The sequence below is a fragment of the Lemur catta genome, chromosome 2 (assembly GCF_020740605.2).
Source record: "Lemur catta isolate mLemCat1 chromosome 2, mLemCat1.pri, whole genome shotgun sequence".
Classification (NCBI taxonomy): Eukaryota; Metazoa; Chordata; class Mammalia; order Primates; family Lemuridae; genus Lemur; species Lemur catta.
In genome coordinates this window covers 85,635,061-85,647,096 of record NC_059129.1, presented here as the reverse complement: position 1 = coordinate 85,647,096, position 12,036 = coordinate 85,635,061, and the positions used below count along the sequence as shown (strand labels likewise).

At 44.8% G+C, this 12,036-nt stretch overlaps 1 protein-coding gene across 4 annotated transcripts in view; it reads left to right on the top strand.

Annotated features, from left to right (window-relative positions):
* Positions 1-11,318, top strand: part of GABRR1 (gamma-aminobutyric acid type A receptor subunit rho1) — a 31,603-nt gene extending 20,285 nt beyond the window's left edge. For 3 of the 4 annotated variants that reach the window (XM_045544014.1, XM_045544013.1, XM_045544012.1), the window contains 5 exons: positions 4,057-4,139; positions 6,110-6,250; positions 7,854-8,006; positions 9,729-9,925; positions 10,847-11,175. In XM_045544014.1, the coding sequence (XP_045399970.1) occupies positions 4,057-4,139; positions 6,110-6,250; positions 7,854-8,006; positions 9,729-9,925; positions 10,847-11,146 (874 nt within the window). In that variant the 3' untranslated portion in view covers positions 11,147-11,175. Of the gene's footprint in view, positions 1-4,056; positions 4,140-6,109; positions 6,251-7,853; positions 8,007-9,728; positions 9,926-10,846 lie in introns of all 4 variants that reach the window. The other variant, XM_045544011.1, reaches the window with a different exon arrangement.
* The last annotated feature ends 718 nt before the right edge of the window (positions 11,319-12,036 follow it).

Genomic DNA, 12,036 nt, shown 5'->3' with positions numbered 1-12,036 from the left:
GAATACATATACATACATACATTTATTGTAAACATTACTGATAGAAAGGATGTATAGCACGTGATTTACAAATGAAATTAAATATATCATACTCTTTATTATAAATTCCATATACTTATAACTTCAGCATGGTTTCCTATTTCTTGTAATTCTGTGATTATATCATCAACAATAGTTCTACAAGGTCAGACTACAAATAAACGTTTGTAAGTATTTGCTTGCTTACATGATTGGCAAATGAATGTAGATCTGAGAAACATTGGTTGATATTTTCATTTACATTAAAAGACAAAAGTGAAACAATGAAGAACTGGGTAGGAACTTTACTCACTTATTATAGACATAACCAATGTCTTTGCTGAGTTGGACAATAGCTTTCAAATATTGGAAGAATATTTTCTCAATATTTTGTACTATTCACAATGTAATGGTGATAGACATAACATACTTTAAGGTTTAATCTACTTTCTTAAGTCTAAATAATCATTCAACAATAACTCAAGCCCTAATTTGTAGAGTCTGCCAATATCTGTAGTATAAATACTCCCATCATGGCTGGTTTCAAGCTACCAGCCACCGATGTCACTGAATGCAGTTAAGAAGAAACGTCACATGGCAGCACATTATTATGCAGTAATTCTACCACACAGATGCAATAAATGTGAATGACTTCAGGAATATAGATAATAATAAAATGTAGTAAAATAATTAAGAAGTGATAAGTTTTGAGTATTTATTACTTTTGTTTTTAATGTACCATTTAATTTTAAGTTTTAATAATGACTGTGCTTAACAACTGGCTCGCAACTTTCCTTAAAATCCAGCAATCAGATCTCGAGAGCCCTAGAAGTCTAGCCCAGCGCACCACTGGATGTCACCACAAGAGGCAGAACAGAGGAAACAAGGGAGTGGAACATCTCCTACGTGTTCAGAATCGAAATCCTCAGTGAGCCTCACCCACCAGGGAAAACACTTCCTTTCCATCCCTGTGCCTAAAAATAGATGAGTTGATTTCTCATTGCAAATAAAATTATGCTTTTGTTTTATTTAAATAAAAAAAGAGGCTTAAGTTACTGAGGAATACCACTTTGAAATTTACTTTAGAGAAAACATGGAGTACTTGGGTATTGTCAACTCTGTAAGCAACCGGTCAGCACCTAAAATACTCTCTAATAGCCATCCTCTCACTTCGTTCACTCATGGATTCATGCAACAGATTTTTAAGAGCCTTCTGGGTGCCAAGGTGGCCCCCAGAGTTGTGCAAATGAAAGCCCGGCCAGGTCCTGTCTCAAGCTCTGGGGACATAAAGGCAAATGACACAAGCTCACCACCCTTAGCATGACTGCAGGCCAGTGGAGGAGACAGGCATGGAGTCCAATGAGGTATGCACAGTGCAGCAGGCGGAGGGGCAGGAAACGACAGGTGACAGGACAGTGAGATCGAAGTTTCCAAGGCACAAACATACAATAAAAAAGTGAAATTTACAAGTGAGATGCTCCATTACACTAGGTAGATTTTACTACGGAAATGTTGAAAAACCAATTCCATGACTTTTGAACTAATAAACTTCAAGATATAAAACAGTCAATGGTGAGGGGAGGAAGAACGGATTCGTGAGATTTTTCTTTGGAGGGAGTTGTGGGCATGTGGTGAATGGGCCTTCACTGGACCACCTGGAGAGCTTGGGGGCGCTGTGCCTACAGCTGGGGACACTGCGCAGCTCCAGGGAGAGAGAAGAGCTGTCTGACCACCTGGGGCAGAGCCAGAAGTTTTTGCTGTGCTCAGTCTGTGCTCCCGGGTTGTTGGGAACGGTCAAGAGTGTGTGGAACGGATGGTGGGTGACCAAGAGTGGGGCGAGGAGTTGCTGCTGGAGGATGGAAACCTGCAGCCGGGAGGAGCCAGCTGTGGGAAAGAGGAACCCGGGAAAGGAAGCATCAGCTGCCACCAGGTGGCAGGCCCTGAGTGCAAAGCCACCCAGCCAGGGACTGTCCCGCCCCACCTCGCTCTCTCCTGCACTCCCACCCGTGCCAGCTGTGATCCGAGATGGGCAGAAACTGACCGTTCAGATGCCAACTTTGTATCTTAGCTGAGGAGGGAGAGCAGAAGTCTTCATTTGAATGAAGTTAGAAGCACTGATTAATATCTCAGACAAAAATTTTAATTTTTGAATTGAGATGTGGTTTGTGACGTAAGAGGGTTTTGACTGTTACATGAGAATGAGCAGAGGAGCCACAGGACCTGCCAAGTTTCTGTCCAGGCCAAGGGAAGATCCCTTCCGATGACTCAATTTAAAGAGACTTGGAAAACAAAAATAAACATGGGTTTTGATTACATCACAATGCTCATTCTATACATAGGTTATGAGTGAAAAAGCATCAAGTCAGGCTGGAAAGACTTTGTCTGATGATGTCTGTGATTCTAAAAACTAATGCGAAGAGGAGGTATTCAATCCTCTTGTTCATAGCAAAGAATCTTCCGCATTTGACATTTCATGTCCCTAAAGTTAGCTCCACGTGTCCCCAAACTTGGCTTCTAGCGTTCATGCTGATGGTGACATCAGACATAGTTATGTGATGAGGCAGCCCACACACAAGGGATCCACGTCAGCTGCCAGCCCGACTGCACCCCGCACCCCATACCCCAACATATCCTATTTATCGGGATCTCCAGGGGACAGAAGACTACCCAGCTGCTGGCAATCCCAAATGCCTTGAAGAACATAACCATTCTACCCTCAAAGCAGTGGGAAAAAAAGGAGTCAAATATTTGGGTAATTCCATTTCAAGAATGCTCTTTTCCGTGAAATTTCCATTTAAATTGAAAGGGATTTTTTTTTCTTTTGGGCCATGAATTGTCCAGGTCATTTCCACAACTTATACATAGCAAATCTTGTGTGGCTGAAGGAAAAATAGTATATTCAGTACCTGCCAACGACCGTTAATCGTGTCCTGCCATGAAATTCCGCACCAATGGAAGACTTTTCGTCTGTGACTAATGATGTGTTTGTTCCATGATGCAGAAGCCTATCTTCCTGTGTAAACTCTGAAACAAAACCATCAGTACCACCAAGTGCTTGTGTGTTGGTACAACAAGATTGTTCATTGTTTTTCCATTACTGTGATCTCCATGGAATGACCCATTAAAAACACAAAAGCCCACTAGTAGATATTATTATCAATATAAAAATATCAGCATTGATATAATGTAAAGATAGAATAGAATGGAAAAAAGTGCTCAGTTTGGTAACTGGCCTAAGTGTACACAGTAGTGTACATGATATTGAATATCAATAAAATCAATAAAAGAACAGAAGAACTTGAACTTACCTAAAACAGGAGAACAATATATGCTCCTAAGGCTTCTCTTACGAAAACATATCATGTGAGTTTTTATTTCAATTGTTTTATCAATTGAGACCACTCCTTCTTTAAAATGCTTGGACAAGGCCGGGCGCGGTGGCTCACGCCTGTAATCCTAGCACTCTGGGAGGCCGAGGCAGGTGGATCGCTCAAGGTCAAGAGTTCGAGACCAGCCTGAGTGAGACCCTGTCTCTACTAAAAATAGAAAGGAATTATCTGGCCAACTAAAAATATATATAGCAAAAAATTAGCCGGGCATGGTGGCACATGCCTGTAGTCCCAGCTACTCGGGAGGCTGAGGCAGTAGGATCGCTTAAACCCAGGAGTTTGAGGTTGCTGTGAGCTAGGCTGACGCCACGGCACTCACTCTAGCCCGGGCAACAAAGTGAGACTCTGTCTCAAAAAAATAAATAAATAAATAAAATAAAATAAAATAAAATGCTTGGACGTGATAAGAGTTAGCAGAGACGTTCTATTCCCTCACACTGACCCTGGGGTTAAACATAAATACCTGAGTACTCCAATGAGGGTATCGCTCATCAGCTACTTATCTAAATTCTGACACATTGGTTATGAATTTTGAGAAGGAAGCAGTTATCATATTGGAAGGAAGCAGAGGTCTTTTCTGTTTGCTTTATCATTTTGCACCTGTCTTTTGCAAGCTCTGAACACTTGGATTTTGTCTTTTCGTTTCCAGGGTTACGGTGACTGCAATGTGCAACATGGACTTCAGCCGATTCCCCCTGGACACACAAACCTGCTCGCTTGAAATTGAAAGCTGTGAGTAGACTTGCGCCCAGGCGTCCGGGCAGCTCCTTATCATTCTAAACACCTCCAGCTCTCAGTAGCAGGAACAGTGTGTGTTTCTCATGCAGGACAAGGCTTTTAAAGTGATTTTCTAGATTGAAGCTAAGACTAGGGTAATTTTAAAAATCAGGAACAAGTTTGGGACTAAAATCTTCGATTCCCATAATTGACCTTTTTACTGCCCTGTGGCTATGGTTTTAAACTTTGTTCTTTGGAACCTGGGGTTTTTAAGAGTTCCCCAGGGCAACTTCTTGAGGAGGAGGAGTAGAAGGTGGATGGAATGTGAGTCTCCTTCCAAGTCCTCGGGCCAACACACGGGCCAACACACATACTCTCCACGTGCGTGCACACACACTCTCTCTCTCTCTCTCACACACTCAGAGTCCATCCAGAGAGCCTGTTTTTGATCTGTTTTATTGCTTTTGTAAGTACATTTTCCACTGCAGAAAGGGTTTCCTGGCAAAAGCAGAGTGGGCAACAGTTGCCCCAGGGAACTGCCACTGTGAGCATGTGTGGTGGCTGGGATTCTCGGGTCCACTCTCAGGTACAGCCCAGGGGCCTCAGGAAGCTCGCACACAGCAGGAGTCCTGGGAAAGTTGAAAACCAGGCCCCATGACACCATGGGCACAGGCAACAAATGAAAAAAGAGACAAATTGGACTTGATGAAAATTTAACTTTTGTGCATCGCATGAATTTTTGCAACCCACAGGTGGAACTGCTTTCAGAAGCCTCAGCTGTTCCTATAGCCTTTCACTGATTGGGTCAGGCCCACCCGTTTATCCAGGATCATCTTTAAAGTCCACTGGTTGTGGACACTATTCACATCTACAAAATACCTCCACAGATTAGTGTTTGGCTGGGTGCTATGGCCACACCAAGTTGACACTTAAAACCAACCATCACATAGGTCAAGGGTTGGAAAATAGAGAAAAAATATTGTCAGGGGGCTGGGCCCAGTGGCTCATGCCTATAATCCTAGCACTCTGGGAGGCCGAGGTGGGAGGATCACTTGAGCTCAGTGGTTTGAGACCAGCCTGAGCAAGAGCAAGACCCCATCTCTACCAAAACTAGAAAAATTAGCTGGGCATGGTGGCGCATGCCTGTAGTTCCAGCTACTAGCGAGACTGAGGCAGGAAGATTGCTTGGGCCCGGGAGTTTGAGGTTGCTGTGAGCTACGCTGACGCCGGGGCAGCAGACCAAGACTCTGTCTCCAAAAAAAAAAAAAAAAACAAAAGTATTGTCAGGGAGCCCTGGAAGAAACTGTTTATAAGTGAGCAGATTGGACTGGCAACTCCATTAGATTTTACCTCAGTTGTGCCCAGGCTGTGGGTAGGTTTGTTCAATTGGAGTAAGATGTGTATTCACCTGAAGTGGGTGGGGTTGGGAGAATGGTGGCACCAGAGAGGGTGATTATCATGGGCTCACTTTGACTTTACCCCAGGTAGGAGCAACTAGAGGCCTACAGAAAAGGGACTTTGTTCTGCTTCCCTTTCTGTGTGGATCCTTTCTTGCTAGAACATAGCCTTTATTACCTGATAGTGTTTAAAGGCATTTACGGTCGATTGATGAGTCACTACACTTTGAAAGAAGAAAGGAAAGGGCTGAATCACCCCTGGTTTATAAGACCGAACCATGTGAAATCTGACCTAAAAAACAGCAACTTCATTTGATCTAACATGATCAATGGCAGGCTGACTTGCAGGGTGGGCCCTTTTGCAGGAATTATGAGCACTTGGGCTTGAGAGCTTTGATAACTTTTGAAAGACTGGGGAGTAGTAGATTTGTTTTTTTGGATTTTGTTTTGCTTTGTTTAGACTGTGGTTTGTTTATTCAAACTATCTTATCACAGTCCCCATAGTCTGTGTGAGAGAGCAAGACACACAGCTTCCACACAGCCCCACAGACAGCCTGTCTTGCCTGACACCGTCTCCCATCCTTCCAGATGCCTACACGGAAGATGACCTCATGCTGTACTGGAAGAAAGGCAACGACTCCTTGAAGACGGATGAGCGCATCTCACTCTCCCAGTTCCTCATTCAAGAATTCCACACCACCACGAAACTGGCTTTCTACAGCAGCACGGGTGGGTGTGGGGGCAGGGGCCGGGCGTGGGGCAGGCTTGGCTTGGCCACAGAGGGCCATCCTCCCCTGTAGGAAAGGCATGAATTGGTTGTCAAGTAAACAGAGCCTGTGTCACTTGTACCTGAAACAAAAGGCGGAAATCCTAAATGAAGTCTAGTGGGTGGCAAGCATTGGGTGGAGGTGATTATTTGATACCATCAATGCATTAGGAGGACAAGCCTAGAAAATATTAGTAGGACTCAGACGTAAGTGAGCAGGTTTATCTGAGACAATTGCATTGCCAGCCTAGTAGCTGGCAGCCCTGATACGCTTGTCAGAGGCCCCTCCTCTACAGCAAGAAACAAGTCCAACTTCAGGTCTGTTGTTGTCCATTCATTTCTCCCTGCTCCAGCCAGCCGCTCAGGGCACTCCTGCCGCCCTGCTTGCACACCCCCTCTGTGACTCTCCTCTGAGCCTCCATGCAGGAACTGCTGGTTATTCCCCTGTGGGCCTGGTTGTTGCTTTTTGAACCAAGGGTCTGGACAGGCTTGCTACCTCCGGTTGCCTGTGACCTTCCTGAGCGCCTGCCTGTGCTACTTAAATGGCTGAGGTTAACTCGCTCCATTTCTTGCTTCTTTTTTGACCAGTCACCCTTCAGGATGATTTTGCTCAAATTCTTAAGCAGTTCTATTGCTAAGAACTTCCTTGACTGACTACACAGGGAAGTGCAATCTTCTAAATACACCGTGGTCTTCCTATCTATAAGAGAGAGCACTGGTTTACTTCCAATGTAGCATGGCAACCCCACGCTCCTTGCCCTCTGTCTGCATCCATCACCCACATGTCTCAGTTCATCAGGGGACCCTGGTTATTTTGACCCTCAGCATTTTGACAGTGCCCCACAATCACTTCCTGGTACCAAGAGGCAGATCCCAAATTAGCCAGGATGCCGGTTTCCAAGTCAGTGCTGCCAAATTCACATTTAATTTTCAGGCCTAGTCATCTCAAACTTACCCTCCTTTCCCTTCAACGGCCCCGGGCATACGTTTTCCTTGTAAAGAACACAAAAGCAGAGCTAAAGCATAGCTGGACCTGTGATTGTTCACTCCGCTCCTAAACACAATGTCGTGTTTAGCTTTATATTTTAACTTAAAACACATTTCTCCCAATAAAGAAATTCAGAGGAGATTGTTTAAATCAGTGCTTCTCAAACTTGGACATGTATACAAATTGCTTGGGGAATATTGTTAAGCGGAGATTCTAATTCAGTAGATCTGGGGTGGGGCCCTAAAGGCTGCATTTCCAACAAGCTCCCACCCAGGTGGTGGTGGGGCTAATGGGCCGAGGACGAATTTTGAGTGACAAGAGTTTAAACAATCTTCTCAAGGGGTTCCCTTTGTGTATAGGACAGAGGCCAAAGATTTCTTAAGGTGGATTCACCCAAGTGGGGTGGATTATCATGTAATCACTTTATTCCACGTTTTTTTCCTCATTTCTACCTTTTAAACCTATGGTAAGATTGCATTGGAGTGCCTAAGGTATTTATGATTCCCTAATTAAAATTTGTTATATGAAGGAGCTGAGTAGCTATGACGTGTGCTATCTTTTCTTCCTGTGTCCCCCAGGCTGGTACAACCGTCTGTACATTAACTTCACGCTGCGTCGCCACATCTTCTTCTTCTTGCTGCAAACCTATTTCCCCGCCACCCTGATGGTCATGCTGTCCTGGGTGTCCTTCTGGATCGACCGCAGAGCTGTGCCTGCCAGAGTCCCCTTAGGTAAGAAATATCTCAAGTACACATTCCAAGCATTTGAAAATACCAGTAATTCCTTCCAGATAAAAGCATTCTTTTCTTCTTTTTTTCATGCCTTCTCATTTCTTTCAACATTCGTTTCAAATTGGTCCTATACCCCTTTAGGCATTGTAACTTGGAGAAACTCCAAGTTATTTAATTGCAGGTAAAATCCCATAATTAAGAATCTATGGGCCAGGCGTGGCAGGTGGCTCACGCCTGTAATCCTAGCACTCTGGGAGGCTGAGGCAGGAGAATTGCTTGAGTTCAGGAGTTTGAGACCAGCCTGAGCAAGAGTGAGACCCCGTCTCTACCAAAAATAGAAAAAATTAGATGGGTGCGGTGACACACACCTGTAGTCCCAGCTACTAGGGAGACTAAGGCAGGAGGATAGCTTGAGCCCAGGAGTTTGAGGTTGCTGTGAGCTATGACAACACCTCTGCACTCTGGCCCGGGTGGCAGAGCAAGACTCTATCTAAAAAAAAAAAAGAATCTGTTGCAAAACTTTCCAGGACCCTACAGGTGCCCATCCAAACAACCCACCTTTAGTCTTCGTTAGAGCCGTGTTCTAGGGTGGGTGATCCTGGTCTTTAGGGGCTTTCTCTGCTCACTTGCAAAATGAATCATATTCTATAACAGGGTTTCTCAAAAGGTGGCACTAGAGATCTTTGTAAGAGAATCTCTGAGAGACATGGTTAAAAATGAAGTCCTAGGTCTCATCTACATCTACAGAATCATAATCTCTGGGTGAGGACCAGGAACCTGCATTTTTAACAAGCTCTCCCAGTCATTCTTATTCATACTCAAGTCTGAGAATGCATTCCATAAGCATTCATTCCATCAGCAGCTGTTCGCCATCAACTCTTTCCCTTGCTCTGAATATTGTACCCAATTAATCACACACACCACCATCACTCAGACAGTTCAGGGGCTGCAAGGGGGAGTGTGACCCACCAGGTTTTAGTGAAACTGGATTGGAGCTGGCCCTTAAGATGACCCCAATCCTCTATGATTTGACGTTTGCCAAACAAATGTTCAGAGCTTAATTTGAAATCCTGGGCAAATTTCCACGGACAGATGCCCTGTCCTCTAACAGTTGTTCCGTAGCTTGAACAGTCACTGTGCTAAATAAACATGCATTCTAGTTTTGAAATCTGTCTCCTGTAGATGAAGTTAACATCACCATCCTTAGTAAAATCAACCTCTGGGTCCTGGAGCCGACATTGCTGAGTGGCAGCCAGGTCAGCACCGGGGTGGCGGCCAGGGGAGCCCTGACAGCTGTTAACGCTGCAGGGACAACAGGACTCCACAGCAGGAGCAAGGACACAAATATTAAGATAAACCTCGTGCACCTTCCCCCCTCCCATGTATACCTACTTATAAATGAATCTCTTATTTCTAAAAATTGAGATAAATGCCTTAATGCCAAAAAGTCTGGGGCTCTCTGCGGGAGGGTAAAGCAATACAGATGCTACGATGAATACACAGGGTGCGCAGGCGGGGAATGGGTGGGGATGAGAGGGAAAGGATCAGGCGAAGCTTTGTAAAGGCGAAATTGTGAAAGACGAGTAGTTTGCTAGACAGAGGGGCAGGGACGGAGACAGTCTGGGTCCAGGGAGCAGTAGGGACAAGCAAGCAGAGGCACGGAGCCATGCCGTGATTGGAGAAAGACAAACACATGCTTACTGCTCCTCGTGCGTGTTGCAGGCATCACCACGGTGCTGACCATGTCGACCATCATCACGGGCGTGAACGCCTCCATGCCCCGCGTGTCCTACATCAAGGCCGTGGACATCTACCTCTGGGTCAGCTTTGTGTTCGTGTTCCTCTCGGTGCTGGAGTACGCGGCCGTCAACTACCTGACCACGGTGCAGGAGCGCAAGGAGCGCAAGCTGCGGGAGAAGGTGACTTCACCGTGCGCTTAACGCGTCGGGTCAGGACGGAGCCTGGTCCGGCCCTGGGGCCCCGGGCAGGTCAGACCTCTGTAAAATGGGGTTGTGAGCCCCCTCCTCTGCCTACTTCACAGGGTAGTTGTGAAGAGCAAACATCACCACGTGCGTTAAATCAGTGTGACATTTACTGTGGGCGACATCTTTCATTTACTGAAACATTTATTTAGCACTTTCCACATACTTGGAGCTGCTAAAGCCAATGTAACTAAGACCTGTCTCAGGTCTTCAAAACATCTTGGTGGTGTTCAGTTTAGTGAGGGAATCCCAGGAGAAAAAGAAATGGCAATTTAACATGGTGGAACAAATTGTTTACATAGAGGTGTATAAAAAGAACCCTCCAGGGAAGAACAATTCCTATCCTAGGAAACTTTCCTTCATATGTGATCTCCTACATCTTCCAGGCTGTCTCCCCTCCAACCGGCTTTCCTCTGTCCCTCCAGTCTGCAGCTGCATGGTCAGCTCCTCCAGAAAATTCTAATCATATCGCAATAATCTATCCCCACAATGCCATACCTTTCCAATTCTCACCTCCATCTCTCTCTCTCATGCACAATAATGTGATCTGTAAACGTTTTTATCAAGGGCTGTTATCGGTTTATGATCTCATGGAGAACAAGTCGATTTATGTAATCAAGAATCAACATTCTTGTTGGTCTCTGCTATGACATTGCAATGTTTCCTAAGAGTCAACAAGAATCCTTTAGTTCAACAAAAATGGATACCTGCTATGTTAGAATGTTTACAGTGACACCACCGTTACTGTCCTGCCCTCCTCCCAAACTGAGAATAAGAAAGAAACTAGAAAAAGCAACCCCTCCACTATGCAGTCTCTGGAAGGCGCTGAGCGGGCACCCCTGTTTGCTGTGTCCGCAGCTGCCCTGCGCCGGCGGGCTACCGCCGCCCCGCGCCGTGATGCTGGACGGCAGCTACAGCGACGGGGAGGTGAACGACCTGGACAGCTACCTGCCCGACAATGACACCGGCGAGAAGCCCGACAGGATGATGGTGCAGCTGACCCTGGCCTCGGAGAGGAGCTCCCCCCAGAGGAAGAGTCAGAGAAGCAGCTACGTGAGCATGAGAATCGACACCCATGCCATTGATAAATACTCCAGGATCATCTTTCCAGCGGCATACATTTTATTCAATTTAATATACTGGTCTATTTTCTCATAGATGCCTGTAATTCTATAAATTCCACACTCTTCGTGGTATGCACTACAGAAATATCTGTGTAATGAAAAAAAGTTTAAGGATATGTTAAAAAAAAATTCCCAGTACCCACTTGTGGTTCCACTATCCCTTCTCCAGCTTTCCAAAGCTAGACTGACAAGACGCTCACTGGTTTAATACATCAACTGCTGTGTGGGCTGTATTTACCTCACGCTAGTTTTGAGCCTGGGGCCTAATGAAGTGTATGTAACATGCACACATCTCTTTACTTTGGGAGCTGCGTGAACTATTTTTCAAGTTGCATATAACTCATGCACAGAAAACGATAAAAAGTAACAAATTTTTCATTAAATTAGAAAGGATAGTTTTGTTTTCCAAGTTTTTATTCTATTTTCGTAATAAAACACCGTGGTCCCAAGGAAAAATTTTTTTCTAGTGTTTCATGTATTAATTTGCATGTATTAACCATCTATTGTATACACAGCATTATATAAGTGCTGCAGGAATACGACACTGTAGCAACTGATGTTGTTACCCACATCCCCTGGAAGAGCACATTACCAGTGTTGTGGGCACACTGTAGTTCAACCTCTGTCAGATCCTGGATGCTCTCCACATAAATGACTTCCTTTACAGAGTGTCATAGTCTTCAGACTAGGTGGACTTGGGAAGCACCTAGAGTTCATTTGCATGGAACCTACATGCACCTAAATCCCCATTATGACAGAAACTCATGATTCAGTTTATAGCCTGTTACCTATTTTTTATGCATCTCTGCATGTTTAATAAAAGGCAATAATATTCACATTATTTTTATTGACAATGCTGTGGTTCACGATGAGGTTTTACCTCTTCATAAGAAAAACTGTTTAGATTGGTGCAATTGTTTCTGA